This window comes from Punica granatum, chromosome 1 (genome assembly GCF_007655135.1).
Source record: "Punica granatum isolate Tunisia-2019 chromosome 1, ASM765513v2, whole genome shotgun sequence".
In the NCBI taxonomy this organism is placed as follows: Eukaryota; Viridiplantae; Streptophyta; class Magnoliopsida; order Myrtales; family Lythraceae; genus Punica; species Punica granatum.
This window is the reverse complement of record NC_045127.1, coordinates 24,533,205-24,554,274: the sequence shown is the minus strand read 5'-3', so window position 1 is coordinate 24,554,274 and position 21,070 is coordinate 24,533,205. Positions and strand designations below refer to the sequence as shown.

Sequence of the window (21,070 nt, the reverse complement as noted above, 5' to 3'; positions counted from 1 at the left end):
ATATACTTCTAGTAACCAATAATTTTTCAAACCCAACAATTCCACATTCCAGCCCACAATCCAAGGAAAATTATTCATCAGTGAATATTCCTACGTAATTTTCACAATTTTTGTAGTTTAACAATACTCGAACCAAACGCCCAGTTAAAATAGATTGTTTTTTTTTCTGGGAAGTATATGTTATCAAGTTCCACACTGTTTTTTTTTTTTTTGGTAACAAAGTTCCACGCTGTTGAATGCTGATGATGTTGTGGAGAAACTATTCATGTATTTCCATTTTCCGGTACATGGAGGACTTCATGTTGTCTTGACTAATTTAAATTGTGGTTCGGTCGATTAACCGGACATTGTCGATGTGTTCAGTATGATTTCTGGGATTTCACCATTACACCAAAGGGACGATTCAAAAACCACAAGCCATATATATTCTGCACCATATTCACAAAACAGTTTAAAAGGAGAGTCATTCATCCGCATCATCAAGGAATGCGGTTATATACACCCCCAATTCATAGCCGAAAATTAATCATATTATTTGAAAGCACATAAGAATATAACTAATTATACTAAGAATTAACCGAGTGTGCTAAATAATCAAATTGAAGTAAGAAATCAAATAAATTTTTTTTTCAAATATCATGTTATTGTCTCTTAATTTTATTAATTTTTTTTTAAACCGGCTGATGAATCAAGGGCTTTGAGGAATGAGTTAATAGTTGTCAACCATATTCCATCATAACCATTTGGTTAATTAATCATCAATGCCATCCCAAGGTGAAGGGATATTTCCGCAATTTGTCCCTTTCTAAAACTTTTAGTCCTAAATTCGCCAAGTGAATTCAATTCATCGGCTATTTTTATTGGCGAGATACAAATAAATGACATTAAAATGACTATAAAGCCCTGAGCATAGAAATTATATATCTACATATGATGATTAGAAGTGAAACGTAACGGCGGGAGACTGGTAGTTTTGAATAGTAGTTATTATGTTTCAGGTCAATTTATTACTGGCACTGATGCATCCACTAATCCACACCGACCTTATCCCATATGATCTTTCAACCAACAGAAATTCCATATTATCCAAGCCAAGTTTCAAAGTCCTCAGCCATCGCAGACCGTTTAGAAATTCTCTTGCGTTCTTCCTTTTTAGGACACGGTTTTGCAATAAAATTATGGTGAACTAACTAGTTGATGCCGCATTGTGTAAAGATCGGATTGTTCCAGAAGAACTTGGTATGTTTTCATTAATTCGATGTATATGTATACAGCCAAGTCCAATCAATAAATGGAAAACATAAACTATGGCTAAACTAGTGACACCTAAATATGAAAAACTAGGATATGTACATAAATTACAGTGAGGAATAAATCATTCCATAATACTCCCCCTCAAGTTGGAGAATGAGGATTCCGAATTCCCAACTTGCTGAGAAGAAAATGGAACTAATCACGCCCAAGTGCCTTAGTAAAAATGTCTGCCAGTTGAAAGCGTGTAGACACATGGGATGTGGCGACAGCTCCAGAGCGCAAATGTTGCCGAACAAAATGACAATCTATTTCAATGTGATTGGTGCGCTCATGAAAAACTGGATTAGAGGCGATGTGGAGAGCTGCTTGATTATCACAAAAAGGATGCATTGGACCGGCATGATAAACACCAAGAGAGCTGAGGAGAGAACGAAGCCATAAAAGTTCACTGACAGTTGCGGCCATGGCTCAGTATTCTGCCTCGGCGGAAGACTTGGAGACTGTTGTTTGCTTCTTGGTCTTCCAAGAGATGGGACTCTCGCCTAAAGTGACGAAATATCCAGTCAATGACCGTCGAATCATGGGACAACTAGCTCAATCTGCATCACAGTAAGCCGTTAAAGATAGAGATGTTGGACAGAGAAAAATCCCTTGTCTAGAAGATTGCTTGAGATATCGAAGCACTCGTAAATGTCCTTGACGAGGATCTTGCAAGAACTGAGATAGAATGTGAATAGGGTAGCTGAGCTCCGGCCTAGTGATGGTGAGATACAGGAGACGACCAATCAGACGGCGATATTGGCCCGGATCTGGAATAGGGTCACCACTGTCTGGAGATAATTGGTGTTGTTGCTCCATGGGGAAATAAGCAGGCCGTGAACCTAGCATACCGGCTTCAGTAAGAATATCCAGAGTGTACTTTCGCTGATTGAGAAATAAACTAGAGCCACTCTGAATAATCTCTATCCCCAAGAAATAGGACAAAGGACCAAGATCCTTAATGTGAAAACATTGGCGAAGATAAGTCTTAAAACTAGAACACGAGGCAGAATCATTGGCCACGAGAATCATATCATCAACATAAACCAGAACCGCAAGAAATGTGTCACCATGGGAGAAGGTGAACAGAGAGTGATCCGCGCCGGATTGTTGAAAACCATATTGAGAAAGAGCAGTGGCGAACTTAGAATACCAGTTTCGAGATGCCTGACGAAGACCATATAGGGACTTTTGCAGATGGCATACCTGATTAGATCCGGTGGAACGAAAACCAAGAGGAAGAGACATGTAAACCTCCTCATCCAAGTCCCCATGAAGGAAGGCGTTATTGACATCAAGCTGGTGCATTTCCCATTTTTTAGCAACAACAATAGTTAATAAGCAGCGAACTGTGACCAATTTGGCTACTGGTGCAAATGTCTCATGAAAATCGACTCCTTCAACCTGAGTGAAACCCTTGGCCACGAGTCGAGCCTTGTAACGTTCCACAGTGCCATCAGCTCGTCTTTTAATCTTAAAAACCCATTTGCAGCCAATAGGTTTCTTTCCGGGAGGTAGTGATTGAAGAGTCCATGTGTCGTTGTCCTCGAGGGCACGAATTTCATCGGCCATGGCTAGGCGCCATTGTGGAACCTTTGCAGCCTCTGAATAAGTCCTTGGCTCTGAGTCAGAGTCAAGTGCAGCAAGGAACGACAATTGGGTGGCATCAATATCAGAATAATAAAGATAATGCTCGAGGGGATGAGACGTACTTGGAGAGTTTGATGGAGCGGGTGATATGATTGGGGGGGTAGAAGAAGAATCTAAGCAATGGGCAGTGTGGGAGACAAAATCACTGAGCCAACTTGGCTTTCGGATATTCCGCGGAGCCTTGGAACGGGCTATAGTGTCTGCCATACAGTCTGTGTCGGTAATCGGGTCGGTAGAGGAAGGTTCCGGCTCGGCAGAAGAGGCAGGGCCTGACATGTGGGCAGGGGATTGATGTTGGTCCAAATGAAAACCAGTGTCAACGCTAGTCCCAACTGTCCTGGAAGAAGGTGGGCTGGATAAGTGATGAGTCGTACTGTTCTCAGAAGAGATGGTGGACTCCCCCTGAGCTCCCCCTAGGCCTAAAGTGTCCAAAAACCGAATTCTTGAATTTGTCGAACCGGATTGAGTCGGACTGCTGAAAGGAAAAACTTCCTCATCGAATTTAACATCCCGAGAAACAAAAAATTCTCAATTCTCCAAATCAAAAACTTTCCAACTCTTCTTGCCAAATGGGTACCCAACAAATACGCATCGTCTTGAACGTGACCCAAACTTATCTTTGACACGTGGATTATGGTGTGCATAGCAAAGACATCCAAAAATACGAATGTGTCTATAATCCGGCTTCTGTCGAAAAAGGAGTTCAAATGGGGTCTTGCCTGACAAGATATTTGAAAGTGTAAGGTTAATGAGGTGTGCTGCGGCGGAAACACATTCTCCCCAAAAATCTATTGGAAGAAAAGCTTGAAACATCAAGGCCCGGGCTACATTGAGAATGCGCCGATGTTTGCGCTCAACCCGTCCATTTTGTTGAGGAGTATCAGTGCACGAGGTTTGATGGATGATGCCGTTGTCAGAGAAATAATCTTGGACAAGCCGACTCATGAATTCCGACCCATTATCACTTCTCACGGTTTTCACTGTTCGATCAAATTGGTTCCTGACCAACTTGCAAAAACTAATCAGGAATCCATGCGCCTCCGACTTATTTCGTAAAAGATAAACCCATACAACCCGGCTATAGTCATCCACAATTGACAGAAAATATTGAGCACCGGAAATAGATGATATTTTATAGGGTCCCCAAATGTCACAATGAACCAATTGAAAAGGAAATGAGGCTTTATTTGAACTAATGGGAAAATTGGAACGCGTCTGTTTTGCACGGCAACATACGTCACAGAGCAAATTATTGACTGAACGATGCATAGTAATAGAATTGTTCTCAAATCGAAAACTGGAAGAAGGGTGTCCCAACCGCTTATGCCAAATATCTTCATCATCTGCTCTCATTGCCCATAGTTTCTGAAGAGATGAGGATACTCGTCGTAAAAAACACCCCCCCCCCCCCCCCCCCCCCCCCCCGTGAAGTTCACCCACTCCAATCATACTCCCCGAGGTGCGGTCCTGGATCAAGCATAAACCAGAAATGTAGTGTACACTACAATTAAGTTCCCAAGATAATTGAGCCACAGACAATAAGTTACAATTGAAATCCGGCACATAAAGAACATTGTGAAGTATCATATTGACTCCAAAAGAAACTTTGCCTATAAAAGTAGCTTTTGTTGTTCCATTTGGAACATGAATAATTGGACCATTATTAACGGGAGTAATATCAAAAACAATATCCAGGCTGCCAGTCATATGTCGTGAAGCTCCCGAATCAATAATCCAATCAAGATTTGAGGTAATAGGCTCAAAAGTCTCACCACTTAGACGATTAACCTCACCATCATCGCGAGGAATCATTGACATAAGCTGTTGTAGTTGGGCCTCAGAAAGATGGGCCAGTTTACTAAGGTCCGCAGGCGGCATGGGCCTGTGTCGTAGTATAGTTCCCTGGGCCTTGAAAGGATTGTTGGGCCGACTGATGATGAAAGCCCTGTTGGGCTGACTGACCGGGCCTCCATTGCCCACGATTCAGTTAGGCTTGGCGCTGATCAGATGGGCCACCTGAATAGGAGTTACCCGGGCCTCCTAAAAACGAAAACCCGACTCCTCCTCCTCCTCCTTGTTTGTTCTGTAGAGTCGAGGGAGAAGAGGCCGAGTTCCTCCCGCCCGGCCGAGAGCCACCAGCGCCAGATCCCTTCGGATTTCTCTGGTCGGAACCCGGATACCCATTCAGCTGGTAGCAAGTGGCCCGAAAATGGCCATTCCAACCGCAGTAATCACAGAACGGGCGGCTTCGAGGTTTGTGTTCTCTGGTGAAATTGCTGAAATTAGGGTTAGGGTTTGATCCCCCGCCGAAATCATGACTGATTTTTGCTGCAAAACCGAGCGATTCAGAAATTGTTTCTCTGCCGTGTGTGATTAATCGTTGTGCCTCGTCGTTTGCTGCAATCGAATGTGCCCTGTTCGCATTTGGCAGTGGCTCCATGCTCAAAATTTGCGAACGGATGGTCTGGAACTCGGGATTGAGTCCTATTAGGAACTGATGCAATTTCTCCTTTTCCTTGTAAGCCATTAGTCGAGCTTGGGAAAATCGTTCCTTAAGATCGTCCCAGAGAGTCTTTGCATTTCTCGCTCCTGCCACTAAGTTCTGTAACTCTTCGTCCAGGTGATTGAAAATCCATGAGAGGAGCATCGAATTACAAGTCACCCACTGCTCACGGTGAGGTTCTCCTTCTGCTGGTTGTAACACTTTTCCTTCGATAAAATTGAGCTTGTTCTTGGCCTGAAGCGCTGTTTGCATTGCTAGAGACGATGTATTGTAATTCCTGCCATTTAGTTTGCAGGAAATGAGCTGTGTGCCGGGACCATCAGAGGGAGTGAAGAGATAAACAGGTGGTATGCTTCCACTTGATTCACTGTTATTTGCTGATTTCGTCATGGTGATGATAAACAGGAAGAGTAGACCGTGAAAGACAAAAGGGATGAAGGATGACGCTCAGTGAGCAACACTAGCAAGAGAAGCTCGGCTATTCTGGCCGGCAATGATGACGAGACGGCTGGCCTCAGGACCACCGCTCTGATACCATGTAAAGATCAGATTGTTGTAGAAGAACTTGGTATGTTTTCATTAATTCGATGTATATGTATACAGCCAAGTCCAATCAATAAATGGCAAGCATAAACTATGGCTAAACTAGTGATACCTAAATATGGAAAACTAGGATATGTACATAAATTACAATGAGGAATAAATCATTCCATAATACATTGCGTGGTAATTTTTTTCAATTTCTATTGAATCAAAAGTAGGTGATTAATTCATATGACATACAAATAAACATAGGTATAAGAAAAAGTATACAGCATAGTATATCTATAAAGACTAAATATAACTCTACAGTTTGAGCCATATCCGGGCTCATGGGAGAAGAATTACGTACGCTCGTGATTGTTTTTCGTTTTGAATTAGTTTAATAATTTATTTTTTTATATTAGATATTTTATTTAATCTTTAACGAATAAAATAAGTAAAAAAAAATTCCGTCCTATACTTATTTTGTTTTTATTATGCGATATAAAATAAAAATAAATATATTATTTATTTCGTAAAAACACGAAACAGTCGGTCTTATCACTTTCTTTTTGTCTACTCGATTCTCCTCGTTACATGTCTCACCAAAACATAGAAATGCAAAAATCGAGAAATATATGTGTTTTCTTTGCCTCATATGCTCTTTTCTCCCATTTTGTGTTCACGAAATAAGATTCCGTCTCATCTTCTTCAATTAATGGAGATCGTAATCACTACTATCAGCGTCCCGTTTTAGTCCACCGACTCCAGGAGAAATATCGATAGCACTCCTAATGACAACCCTTGAACCGCAACAGAAAACTACCGAGTAATTCCCGAGTTACTATTCACAATTGGGTCGATCATTTCAACCTGACGGCCTCGGGAGCGATAGGGAGGATCACAGCACGATAAGAATTCAAAACCGACTACTTAGCATGAACGCATGGAGGAGGGGCAAAATCGTCATTTTTGCCACCCATCGGAGGGGAGTATTTTAATTAATTGCCAAAGCATTCACGGCTTTTAAACTAGGGAACATTTTTTTTAATATAACTTTAATTTGACATTTTTCAGAAAAAAAACTCTAGGGACGTTTTTAGGCCTTACGCGCATCAAATTCGAATTTCAAAATCTGGAACAAAATTCGAGATGAAAAAATATTTTTTCTACATATTATCGATCCTTGAATTTTTTTGAACACAACGGTGGTCCTAGATTGTTTTTCGGATGCTCAATTGGAAAGACAAGAATTTCAGACCTTACGTGCAGTAATTTGGATTTTTTTCAAAATTCAAGTCGACGCTCGGGATTGAGAAGTAATCTCCACATAATATCGGTTCTTGAATTTCTCTGAACACAACAGTATTTTCAGATTATTTTTTGGATGTCCGTTCGAAAAGACGAGAAATTCGAAAATAATCTAGCAATTACGATCGATGTGTGTCAGAGGTTCAATATCGATTTTATCGAGATTTGGTCTCTATTGATATAAATTGAAATTCTCATAGAGTCGATTATTTCTCGAATTTCGCAATTTTGAAATTTTCATTCTGAAAATGTCGACGGATTTCGAGAAATCGATTTTTGATCCCCAAAGATGCCCAATAAGAAAAACATAAGGAAAAAAAAAAGAAGGAAAAAAAATAAAGGGCAAACGGGTTCCTTTGACCTGTTCTGCCCTTTTCTCTCTTTTCCATTCCTTTCTTCTTCATTTTCTGCAGCGGGATCCTTTTTCCTTTTCTTTCTTTCCTTCCGGTTCTCCCTTCTCTTTTCTCGGCAGCCCTAATCAACTCCGTTGGCTTCTTCTTTCGGCACGCTCGTTCCTGAAGAGTAATAGGGCAGATAGTCCAGCCCACTTTTGCTCTCCCTCTCCTCTTCCCTTTCAGCTAAAACCTTGCAACTCCAGGACTTCCGGAGCCTGCATTTCCACTGTTGCAACCAGCAGCCCCACGCCAGCAACAACTTTCACCTCCAACTCATGCCCTCTCTCCGTCTTTGAGCTCTCTGCAAGCCCGAGACCAGCAGGCCTTCCCTTTCTCTCAGCCCCTCTTTCTCCCGTGCTCTCACACCAACTCTCCCTTAGCTGAACTCTCTCCCCGGGTCTTCCTCTCTCTCTCGCTGGCACTCTCTGCTCCTCTCTCTCTTTTTCCCCCTCAGTCCGAATAGAGATAGCAACCAGAACAGATAGAAATAGTAGACAAAACAAGAAGCAAACAGAAGGGCAGAAAAACAGACGGACCGGAAAAAAAAAAGAAAAAAAAAACAAACAGAAAAACGGAACAGGGAAGAGCAGAGGATGGCAGTTAATTCATGACTCCCTCAGCTCGTTATTTCCTACACACACACTTGCCTTCAGCTCGCCTCCCTTTCTCACACTTGCCTTCAGCTCGCCTCCCTTTCTCACACTTGCCTTCAGCTCACCCTCTCAACTCAGTGTTCCCCTCAGTTCACAGCTGGAGACTCCATTTCTCGATCCCCTCAGCTCACGACTCTCTCTCCCAGCTCACTCTGTCAAGAGAAAACCGACTCTCAGCTCACAAAACCGTCTCTCAGCTCACACACGAACCTCTCCTTTAGCTGACAAACCTCTCCATAGCACAACCGAGTCTCCCCAAGCTCATGTCCCTCTCACTCGCGACCCTCATCTCAGGCCCTCACTGTCACGTGCTCTCTGACCCCTCAGCTCGCCCACATATCTCTTTCCCTCACGTTTTTTCCTTAGTACAGATGAGCCGACTCTCCCGAGACCTCACTCTTTCTCTCTCTCTCTCCCTCTTTCTCTCCCTTTCTCTCACGCTCCCGACCGCCGCGTGTGCTCGCCCTTTCTTGCACAGCCCACGGACAGCACAAAAAAAAAAAAAAACCAGAATCCCGGCCATATCCTCATTAGCTCCCTTGCACAATCACAAAGCAGCTCAGACCAGCCAATTCTTCTTTTCCCTCCGACGCTCTCGCCCTCTGTCCCCATCTCTCCCTCTCTGGACACCCAAACCAGTCGCCATCACCTCACAGACTAGACATTTCGCCATCCCTACTTCCCCTTCTCGGCTTCCCTTTATTCCGCTCCTCTTCGCTGTCCAACTCCCGCTCCTCCCTCGTGAAACCATTTTGACCGTGTAGCTAACCATTACTGCCTGCTGCTGCCCCCATTTTTGGAGTTACTGCAGTTTCTTCGAAGATTCCCAAATTTTTTGAGTTGATTTGCCGGTCATTGCCATTGTAGTTGCTGGACGAACCTTCCTTTGCGGGCTGAGTCCGTTATAGCTGATTTCCCGAAGTTGTCACTGCCTATGGTGGCTGTGGTGAACCTGGACAGCTCACTCCGGCCGCGGTTCAAGAAATTTTCATAGATTCCCGGACTCTTCTCGACATTAGATCGGGAAAGGTATAATTTCCCTAACTTAGTGGCATGTTTAGGGCCTTATTTTTCAGTTGATTCAGTGTTTGCATTGATGATAATGATGAATTGTGTGTTTTAATTGACGATAAACACGAACCGGTTTAACAATTAAATTTGGGCTCTTAAAATTAGGACTTGTGGTAAGAACCGACACGCGCATGAATTTGAATATTTAAAGAATCAGACTAAAATCGGTTGTTTGAAATAAGAATGAATACACACGAGTTGGACTCCATGCTCATGAGGCCTTTAAATGATAAAATCGATTATATACACCGAAACCGGTTTAATTGACAACTCGGACCTAAAACCGACAAATTAAATTTTATTGCGATCATTTTTGCCTTTATTCATGTGCTTTGGAATGTTTGAATATGTCTTTGATTAAAATCTCACATAAACCAGATTAATCACGTAAAGTCGGTTAAAATTTGGACTTAATTCCAAGACGGTCGGAAATTAGAGATTTTATCGAGCAGTCCACCAATGGCCGTCCCGACGGCTTGAAACCCGTAAACTAAAGCATTCAACAAATTTTAACTAACTTCAAATTCCACGCACGGGATAATCGGCAATGTACGGACCCGAATGTGCTCTCGTCGGGCCCGCATGCGCACTTTTGGATCGAATCGCTCGGCTTGGGAGTGTCCATCTTTCCGGGAATGCGTGATGGACACGCGTGAGAAGGAGTCGCCACTTACCATTTTACTACCCCGAATGTCGAGGGCCGGTAAGTTACCCGGATTTAGGGGTAGTGATACACCTAGTTTTGCTAAGGCATTAGTCTGTGCGAAACCGAAAAGTCCGAGTTCGGGGTTTCACGTTACGTGCGGGCCTACATCCCGCATGCCCTTTCGGTACTCTAACTTGCTAGGCTTGCCTGTTTTAATTATTTACTGCGTGAATTAGGCTGCGCTCGGCTCGCACGTTTTGACACCGAAAATTCGGTGAAACAAACGATGTCGATTGAGAAGCCGAGAGAGAAGTAGACTCGTATGTCAGGGAATTGGTTCACTATCTTGCACTACAGTTCATCAAACCATGATGGTTGAATTCTTGCGTGAACCAGATCCGAGAGACTTTGGGACTACTTTTGTCTGGGCAAGCGTTGGACTAATTCGATTATTTCAACTCTCAAACCGTTCGCTCACCGACTAAAATTCTTACAAAATGAATGTACAAAGTTAAATCCTTACATGTGCTTTCAAAATAATACAACAAATTATAAATTACAAATGGTTGAATCTCAGTCAGCTCGTGTTCGGTTATTATTCCGCTCCAACTTATCATGAGTTTTGAATCAATACCGAAACTGAATTCAACTGCGAACTCAGTGAATAGGGCGTCAAACCTTGTGATCGAGGGTCAGGGCGTTGAACCTAAGTGCGTTGAGTCCTATGGGTTAAGCTCGACCCGCATGACAATCAGGTTGTGAGACTTGATATTTTTATTCCAAATAGCATACGTAAATATATACATACATATGCTAAGTTGCTGCAAAAAAAAAAAGTAGGAAGGGCCCCACGTGGCCCCATTTTTCCCCAAGTAAAACCATTCCACCGCCTTCCATTTCATCTCATCTCATCTATTCTTTTTTTTTTCTTTTCCACTCTTTACTCTGTTTTGAGCTGTGAGAACCGAACAAGAAATAGAGCAATCGGGGGAGAGAGAGAGAGAGAGACGAGTGAGTGAATTTTAGAGGAAGCAGAAAGAGAGAATGGTTAGGGAGGGAGAGAGCTATCGAGATAGGAAATCATTACACAGGGAAGAGCTTAACCCTGCACTCTATTCGGGTATTGATCGATTTCAGGAGTTGGTGAGACCGAAAGCAAGCATCTTGAAGGCTCAATTCAGTGGACCATACGTCGAGTGTTTTGTGAGTAATTTATTTTCTTGTAAAATGATTTATTATAGTTATATAAATTATTTAAGAATTATATTGTGATAGTTAGAGATTAAGAAATGGTCTTACTAGGTTATGTGAACGGATTTGAGAGATATTGCCCTTTTATATTTCATTTTGACTTGGGATATGCGGTGTGATTGTATATGACATGTGTAATGGTAGTGTAATACCATTGTAATGTGATTTGGATTGTGTTTGTGTATACTGATATTGCTTGATTATAGCCATGGGACCGCTGGACCCGGCGGAATAGAAAATAGGGCCCGAATGGCCGCTGCACCCGGCGGAATAGAAAATGGGGCTCGAATGGCCTCTGGACCCGGCGGCATAAAAAATGGGGCTTGAATGGCCGCTAGATCCGGCAAAATAGAAAATGGAGCCTGAATGGCCACTGGACCTGGCGGAATAGAAAAAGGGTCACGGTACCGTTATAACATGTCGCAAGGAAATGCGACCCTATGGCTATATTGATTGGTTTTGTGGTATATTGTTTGTCTTGTTTGATTGCTGGAGATGTGATGATTGTTGAAATTGTCTAAGGTTGTTTTGTGAAAATCGTATTGTTGCTGGAACTTGATCGGTCAAGTGATTGTGTAAATAACCGTGGAATGCTAAATGAATGGATATTTGATGCTGATGTGATATTGGATATTAGAGAATGGTTGGAAGAGTTGTGTGTATTTATTAGTAGGACTTAAATTCAATTACTATAATGGGTATAATTATTATTATAGTTGTGTATATATATACCGTATATGTGTGGGTGAGTTAATAGTTGAATTAGATGTGATTGTATTATTTATTCGAATATTTGGTTGTTTGCAATTAAATATTTATTTAATAATAATTCATTTTACTTTGAAATATAGTACTCATTGAAATGTAGCTCACACTCTGCATATATTTTCAGATGAGCTAGGAGTTAGACTAGTAGCACAGGAGAACTCTTTTGATATCGGGGATCAGCTCGGAGGACTAGGTAGGGCCCATAGTTATTTTATAGGTATTTTTTTTTAATAAAATATATTGAATATGTTACGACTTGAAATTTTTGTTTTGTTCTGTTTAGTAATATGGGTGAGAAAAGAAAATTACTCTTTTTTGAGATGTATATTCATATTAGAGCTTGCTGGATTGGTTTTATATTTTTGGGAGTAAATGGTAAGCTGGTTTTAATATCGAGAAAATATAGGGGAAATTCAGCTGAAATTTCAGGTTGTGACACAGGTGCAGAAAATAACGAGCAGCATGCAAAACAAACAAGGTGTTCGCTTTTACCGAATTTACGTGGATTAGCAAGTTATTAGCCCTGGGTGTTTTGATATGCAAATCCTACCTTAGACAAACAACCCGTGCAAGATATTTCGCATTTAGCTTTATTTTCAAAAACTTGACAGACATGGTGTTTGAAGTCAAGTCTCAGATGTGTGGATTAGTTTTTAAATTGTTTTGTATTGTGAAACTGAAATGCTTACAGGTTATTACAAAACAAGTCTTTTGCCGAAGAAAGCCTAAAACCTGATGTCCTAACCCGCTATTTCCCGTATGTTATTCAGGCGGATGCATGCTTAGTCAGGTAATTGTGTTTTTGATCTAGAGAACCCGACTAAATACCCGAAGTTATGTTAGAATGACAGAAACTCAACAGTTGGAAAAGAAGGAGCTATGCAGATGAACCTGCACCTAAACAGGTAGTCCATTCCTATCATGATACCATCGTGTTTCTGTCAAACTAACCCGAGGGATATCGCCAAATTACAAAATGACGCTTCTGCCCTTGACTTGAAAAATTGCTTTTAGAAAAGGGCAACAACGCAATGTGGGCCACCTCGGCTTGTAACCGGCGCTGACCAATTCCTTGGATTTTTCAGGGTTATGCGAGAACCCTGTAAAAGCCAAAGATTCGATCGATCTATCCGGAAGTGATCTAGAAAGAACTTCTGTATTCGGACCTGAATTCTGTATTCGGATCTTTCCTAGACATCCATGTTACATCGTATCATGTGTCTCGGGTTTGAAAGTATGTAAATTTTGAAAAGGGCATTAATTTCATTTTGTAATTCGTCGACGCGAGTTACCAATTAACGTTCGATTCGTGCAAGATTGTTAAAAACAAGTGAATTAATCGTGTGAACGTTCCGATTAATCCGTTCGTGAAATTAATGCTTAAGAATTATTGCCGAATGCATTACATGTGCAGGATATAGACAATCAAACAGATCATGGATTGATCCACTAAATGGAGTCTAAATACCAAAAAAGCTTAATTTAATCAAAACGATTTGTGAATCGGCGACCAAGAGAGGTCCATAAAGGTCGAGGATAATTCGGTCAAAATGACCAAAATACTCTCGAGACCCAAATGGCTCCGAAAGAGTCATCAACTTCCGAATCCATACATTTTGCTTAAGAAATATCATTTTAAAGGCGTTTTAGTGCGAGATTCGCGATGATATTGAAATTGTAATTACACAAAATCCGAGAAACGAACTCAAATTGGGCTAAGGAAACTACATGTGACCCGAATTGGTTCAAGAGGCCCTCGGCCTCTTCCTCTAAAGGATGGCCGAGAGGTCTCCTGACCCAAATCGGATTTCGTAGAGTTTCCTTGTCCTATTTTAAATCGTTTATCGCATGCTCAAATGTAAAACACGATGGACAACACATATTTTACAAAAGTTGGTATCGCCATGATTTCAATAATGCATTTAAACATGCAAACACGCACAAACATGTTATTTAAGAAATCGATAAAACGATACCAACTTCATGGAATGCTAAAAAAAACATAACAAGCTCGAGAAGCAATTTGAATCGGGATAAGAAGACCGCTCTTTGCCCAAAAAGAGTAGAAGAGCATTTGGTCACCTCACTTGAAGGTAAACCCGAGAGCTCTTTTGCTTTTTTTGGGTCGGAATGGTCTTCTTGACTACGATTCAAACATTTCCCGACATGCTAGAACGTAAATCGAGGATAAACATGCATAATATAAAATGGAAGTGCATAAAAATGTGATCTTGCAAGTAAAACATGCTTAATATAACTTATTCCTCGATAAACATGCAAAAATATGCAAAGCCCTACCTCCTCTAAGTCGGGAATGTTATACCTAGTCTCGGGATACGAGGAAAGAGTCGAGGAAGGGCTGGAGAGTTGAGTGACTCGGCTGGGCACTAGGATGGGTGCTCGGGTGCACGAGCACGGGTGGTCGGTTGTGCTGGAGCACGGGACGTGGGCACTGGGAGGTGTCTGGCTCGGGCGATCGCGCAAACGTGCACGGGTGGACGCAGGGGACGTAGGCGGGTGCGCGGGAGCACGGGCTTGCGCTAGAGTGGGCAGCGTCTGTGCGCGAGCGTCTGGAACTGCAACGGGACTGCGTGAGCGTTTGGAGCGGCAACTGGAGCGCCCGAGCGTGCGCGAGCATGCGCGAGCATTCAAAGTAGTGACGGGAGCACGCATCCGAGCGCCTAGGCGTGCGGCTGAGATGCAACTAAGCACGAAATCAACCTGAAACCATAATTTAAAGACCTCAAACATAAAATCTAAGTTCAAAAATGAACTCCATGGGTTCAAAACATGTGGCTTATGAACTTTGAAAAATTTTGGATTTTAAGTTGGGATGTTGATCATCGGTTTCCGACTTAAGTTTGAGGGATTTTGGCTTGGTTTTCAGTTTGTTTGGGTTGATCATAGGCTGTTATGGCTTGGAGGAGTTGAGAGCATTTGTTAAGAGAGAATGGCTAGAGAGAGTGTGTGCATGCAAACAAATTATTAGCTTACTGAACTTTATGCAATATCTAGGCAAAGCTTAAGGGCAATTAAGGAAAATAAAGTGCAATTAGGGGCTTGCTTAGCAAAAGTTGGTTAGCTTAATGAAGATGAGGATGAATGTCAACCAAGTATCCATCATGAAGAAGAAGCCAAATGCATTAATGGCTAGGATGGTGATGGTTTAGTGCAAGAAGGATAAAGCTTGATATTTTGGATGCAACTTGGCTAGCTTCGTCTTGAGCAAGGGAAGGAAGATGTCGTGGGTCCCACTTGGGTTGGAGTTGAGTCGGGAGGAAGCTTGAGTCTCAATTGATCGTGTGTTCGAGACTCGTGGTTCAAATTGAACATCGAATTGGCGATGTACGCAATAAAATGGTTCAAATGAGCCTAAGATTGCCATTTTTCATGAGAAAATGTCTCGGGTGGTCATGAGGTGTGGAAGCCGGTTTTGCTCTATTTAGGCGATCAAAGCGAAGTTAACCGTTTCTGATAATATATCTTGCATCTGTGTTCCGCGTTGGTCATTTTGATATGCATTGTCAGTTAGACTGAATAGTTGACACTTAAGCCGGTATTGCACATGTGGAGCCGAAGACGCACTAAGAGGCCGAAACTGGATTTTTCAAATTGCTTTCTGAGTTGTTTAGGCGAGTCGGAGATCACTGTGATCTCTGTTTGTTGAAAACAGACCTCTAAGGACTAGAAAAGTGCATCTGAGACCTTTAAAGTACTGCTCAGGAGGCCTAAATGAGTTGTACAGCTCAGTCTTATGATTCCACACTAGGCCTTGGGATGGCTAGCACTGTGAATGGCAACTGTCCGGCTTCAAGTTTCCGCAAAAAGGACCTCCGGATATGGATTTCCGCTAAAAACGACATCTTCTACTCCTCGGAGGTCACTTGAGAAAGTGAAAGGGGTTATGCTGTCTGATTTGCCCAATTACGTCTATTCATTGTAGTTTTCAGGGCAATGCAAGGTCAACTTCGTTTGCCGATGTCTCGTCAGACTAGTCTCTAGCTATGCATTTCCGAGGAAAAGTATGCTTGTTATGTCGCTCGGAAGTCATTCGAAGTATCTGTGTGGCATCCAGGAGACAATTTGAAGCAATGTTCATGCTCTGTCTGTTTGTGAGACATGGCTGTGTCTGACATCGGGCATTGACATTTCTCTGATAAATCAGCGTTTTTGGACTTCCATTGAAAAATTGTCTGTATCTAGAAAATTGCTCTGTATAGAGCAGATGATTTGCAAAATGCATTTGAAGACACTTTTCATCTGTTTGGTACTGATATGGATTTTTGGAGTCCAATATTGGATATGTTCTTATGGTTGAGCGAACTATCGAAAAATAGCGTTGTCGGCTTTGTACTTTGTAAAATGTCGGTTTGGGGATTGTTTGGCTTTTGCTTGCTCTGTTGGCTCTTGATGACCAAGGAAGTTCTTCTATTGTTCGCCCATGTCATCTGCTTGTCCCTGCTGACTTGATGATGAATAATGATTCATTGTTCTGTTGAGCCTTTTTCGGTATCAACGCCCAAGTCGTAGTTTGATTTTCTATTGATGTTGTTGTTTGGACTAGTGAGCCAAAATGGGGTGCTGACAGCTTGCCCCTCTTTGACTGCGTGCTCCGATAGAGGATGCAGTCAAAGATTTTCAGAAGCACCCCAGTTTGATTGCAATAACCAACATAACATCTCCGATCACCCTCTTCTTCTCCCTTTTTTAGATGTGTGGGAAATATCGTACCTAATGCAAAGGTGAAAGGAACGAAATAAGACATGAGCAAGCTTTGTAGAAAACAAGAAGGTGCATAAAGAAAATGCATGTCGAAATGTGAAGTGGACTAAATGGGATGTGCGAAGCTTGATGAAAATGCAGAGCTTGAAGAAAAATGCGTAGAGTTCAATAAAAAGAGTGAAGTTCGAAAAATATGGAGCTTAATTGAAAGTGCGAGGCTTAATTTGAAAAGTGCGGAACTTGTTCGAAAGTGCGGAGCTTAATGAAAAGTGTGAAACTTATTGAAAAGTGCAGAGCCTAATGGAAAGTGCGGAACTTAATTGAAAGTGTGAAAGTTAATTGAAAAGTGCGGAACTTGTTCGAAAGTGCGGAACTTAATGAAAAGTGTGAAGCTTGTTTGAAAGTGCGGAGCCTAATGAAAAGTGCCGAGCTTAATGAAAAGTGCCGAGCTTAATGGAAAGTTTAGAGCTTAATTGAAAGGCGCAGAGCTTGAAAGTGCATGCATAAAGTGTGGGCCTAAAGTACAATGCTTGCATAATACTTTGAAATCAGTGAAAATGGGTGTGAAACCCTGAATGATGTGGATGTGAAACCCAAATGTAATGGAGCGGGTGTGAAACCTTGAATGCAGTGGAGTGAGTGTGAAACCTTGACTATAGTAGTATGGGTGTGAAACCCAAATGCAATGGAGCGGGTGTGAAACCCTAGGTGTAAAACCCGAATGTAGTGGAGCGGGTGTGAAACCATGACTACAGTGGTGGGGGTATGAAACCCTGATTGCAGTGGTGTAGGTGTGAAACCTTGGGTGTGAATCCCTGACTACAGTGGTGTGGGTGTGAAACCCGAATGCAGTGGAGCTGCTGTGAAACCCTGACTGCAGTGATGTGGGTGTGAAACCCCGACTGTAGTTGAGTGTCGCTATAGGACGGTAGTGTTGTGGGTGTGTGAGGCAGATGCTGCCCCGAGAGTGCTGATTCGTTGGAGACCGACGCTGTTGCTAAAGCGGTTGCGCTTTGCTAACGGCTGGCTTTGCTGTTGGGGCTGTTGTGCTTTCGCTGGCAATGCCCCAGCCATGTGATGAGGGATTTTGCTTTCCAGGATGCTGGCTTTACTGCTAAAGCGGTTGTATTTCGTCGGAGACCGGCTTTGCTGCTTGGGCGATCATGCTTTGACTTGTAGGAAGTTCGCTGAAAACCGAGGTCTTGTCATGCGAGACTCGAGCTCTAGGGAGGAGCGCCTATGTACCCCATTGAGTAAGGGATCAGAGTCTGTCGTAGTCCTTGCTTCTTGGGCAGTCATGTTTTGACCTGTGGGAAGATCGCCGAAAGCCAACATCTTGTCATGCGAGACTCGAGCTCTAGGGAGGAACGCCTACGTACCCCATTGAGTAGGGGATCAGAGTCTGTAGTAGTTTTTGCTTGCTTGAGGTACCTGTGATCCTAACATTACTAGTAAATTATATGAGAAATACTAACGCGAGATAGGCACAGGTAAGCATGAAAATGTCATTGCAACATGCAGATCTTCGATTTCGGGTTGCCTTAATGACCCGTGAAGAATTTTGTTTTGATAATGCAGATGGGTCCCGTTCTCGGAGGCCTAGATGGGAAGCCTCCAGGGGCTCCCAATAGCCATACATGGGCATATTGAGACTTCCTCGACGATGCCCTAGCAGATCTAACGGTTGTTCGACGTGCCCTGTTGGCTTTGAACCCTTCTCAACAAGGTACCGTAAGGCGGCTGCATTTGTAACTCACTTGGGGATTTATGTCCAGAATTGGTCAGAACTCGATCTAATCATTTTCAGAGTGCTATGACTAGTCCCCGGAAAGGAATGTCTCGAATTTTGGCTTTGTGGTAGCCGATTAAAGAGTGGCTATGACCCGTTTGAAGTTATGCAAAGATAAAGAGAAAAGCGAAAACTTAGGAAGCACATTGCCCCAGACTAAAAGGATACACGGGTTCACGCCTGCAGCGAGATATACCCCCTCTTTTTTGTCTTGTTGTTGTGTAGGCTGTCCTAAACCGCTTGGATGGCATGCTTGGTTACCTACTGCGCTTGAGGAAGAATCCGCGCTGGACGGTTGAGTTCTGTAGGAGAACCGATCGGGGATTGTCTTGGAAAAGATAACCTAACCACTTCCCTTGGGGATCGCTTGTCTGCAAGATGTGTGAGGGACTAGGGGGGTCATTTTATTTATCTCTCGTTTTGCTCTCCTTTTGCTATGGTCACCCACCTCGGGGCCGCACCTCTCAACCTAAAGAGGATGAGCTCTCATTTTGCCACGACCGCCCGTAAAGGGATTTTCGGCTGTGCCTCTATTTTGCCCTAACTTTTGCCTAGACCGCCCCTCAAAAAGAGGTTTTCAACCTAGTAGGCTCAATTATGTTATCTCTCATGCTTGCAAGGGTGGAATGGCTAGAAGGATTCGATCTCCGAGTGTGCTATGTTGTGTCTCCGTCGAGGAGTTGCATTTGTTGCACCCCTTTTTTGTCGGGGTTTGTTGATTTTTTTTGGATTGGCAATGCCTGTGCTTTTAATGAAGGTCGACGTTGCCTTGTTTTGCTTGTTGGCGAGTTTTCCCCGCTTATTTTCTCTCTCTTCATTGGCGGGTTTTTTCCACTTCTTTTCGCTCTGTTTTTTTTTTTTGCAGCTAGGGTTTTTGAAACTCCTCGACTTTGCCTTGCCGAGGCTGCTTTGGTGTGCTTCGCCTCGTGGAGACTTGTTACATGTTGCTAGCTCTATTTTGTGATGACCAACTTTCTTGGAAGTTTGACTCTTGTGCACTCGGAAGCGGAACTTCGTATCTTTCGTCCTTGCAAACTTTACAGATGAATTTTCCCTATTGTCTAAGAATATAAAATGTAGAATTGCTCCGTGAATGAACAACTGATGTTGCCTCGATGCAAATGTTGTATGAGGATGCCCCGGTCTTCATTTGTTGAAGTGGCCCGTGGTAGGTGCTTATGCAATTGTCGCTCATGACTGTCTCGTGTGGTCAATGTCGACTGAGACGGTTGCATTGATGGCGTATGGCTCACTCAGTGCTTTTGTCTTTGGCTTTGCAGGGGGTACCTCTGCGTCGAGCCTCTTCCCCGTCAAAGTATAAGGGAAAAAGCCCGCAAGGAGTTCTCGGAGAGACGTGAGCCCGTGAATCACTCTTCGCCTATGGCTGACGTGTCCCTGTGAAAATCAACAAGGAAGATGATGTGTCAGGCGATTATGCGGTGAAATATGTAGTAAGAAATTGGGGGTGGACCCACGGAAAAACCCCTTTGTGACCAGCACGCGACCCATGGAGTATCGCGTGTGGATGACATTTGTTTCCGGGAATTAGGTCATTATCGCCCTAGAGTAATTAGACCGTGATTGGAGGCCGTATAGGCATATTTCCCTGATTGTTAGTAGGCATGCGCAGCCGTCCTAGGGAAGGCTCGAGGAGCCGGGTCCCATGACGACAAGCGGGTCAAATAGGTCCGTTAAAACTAATAGGGCATCTCTAGGACTGTCCTAATGTCCCTCAAGGGTTTGTTCATGTTGGGAGCTTGTTCGGGATTGCATTTGAATGAAAACAACAGAGAATTTAAGGAAGAGTGCGCGTGTTGCCTTAGTGTTTAGTCGACGGCGACGGCGACGGCGGAAGGCGGGTGGGACCCATTCTCTGGTCGGAGGAGCGACTGTATTGGTGATTGCCTTGATGGATAGGCCAGGACATGCTTTGTCTGTTGGAGCAGTTACTTGCGATCTTTGTGGATGGATTAAATTCGTCCCTCAGAATATCACTTGGATGAATTTGAATCCAAGTCGATTTTGGACTTAAAGTGAACCTGTAAATAAAAGTGATTTGCTTCAGAATGCGGAAAAGCCTGGCACAAGGGGAGGACGAGGCCCGGTCTGCCTTTTGCCGCTTTGCTGGGTTTGCGAGGCTAGGGCCCGTTGTGCCGGCTAAGGAGATCTCGAAGCCGGGGTTCTGTTTGGTTGGGCTTGAGCAAGGATGTGCTATCGTTGGGGTGGCGTAGGTGTAAAGCTCATAGAATACAGTTGGGAGCTCTGATGCCCCAAGTTGACGGCGTTGATGGACGTTTCTTTACCCTTTTTACCGCATGTGGAGGATGCCCCAGCAGTGGTTTTCGAGGTCTCTCCTTCTTTCATCATCGTCGGACCCTCAATTCTCCCTAGCTTGATGCCCATATCGAGCTTTTTCCCAGCCTCAATCAACTTTGAGAACGAAGAAGTGTGAGACAAAAGGTGTGAGTAGTATACACCTCTGAGCATCGAGTGAAA

General features: G+C 43.2%; 1 protein-coding gene and 1 long non-coding RNA gene across 2 annotated transcripts; one reads left to right on the top strand and one right to left on the bottom strand.

The window, feature by feature from the left end:
• Nucleotides 1–4,930: 4,930 nt before the first annotated feature.
• Nucleotides 4,931–5,836, bottom strand: LOC116204679. Its single transcript, XM_031536879.1, has one exon. It carries the CDS (start codon nucleotides 5,834–5,836, stop codon nucleotides 4,931–4,933), a length of 906 nt encoding a protein of 301 aa, XP_031392739.1.
• A 4,517-nt stretch (nucleotides 5,837–10,353) lies between these two features.
• On the top strand, nucleotides 10,354–12,643 carry LOC116196279. Its single transcript, XR_004154797.1, has 3 exons — nucleotides 10,354–11,247; nucleotides 12,188–12,256; nucleotides 12,505–12,643. It is a non-coding gene; the product is annotated as an uncharacterized LOC116196279 (long non-coding RNA).
• Nucleotides 12,644–21,070: the final 8,427 nt, after the last annotated feature.

What these genes read in the sequence shown, in the direction of transcription:
- LOC116204679 (XM_031536879.1), bottom strand. Translation starts at nt 5,836, where the DNA reads ATGACGAAATCAGCAAATAACAGTGAATCAAGTGGAAGCATACCACCT.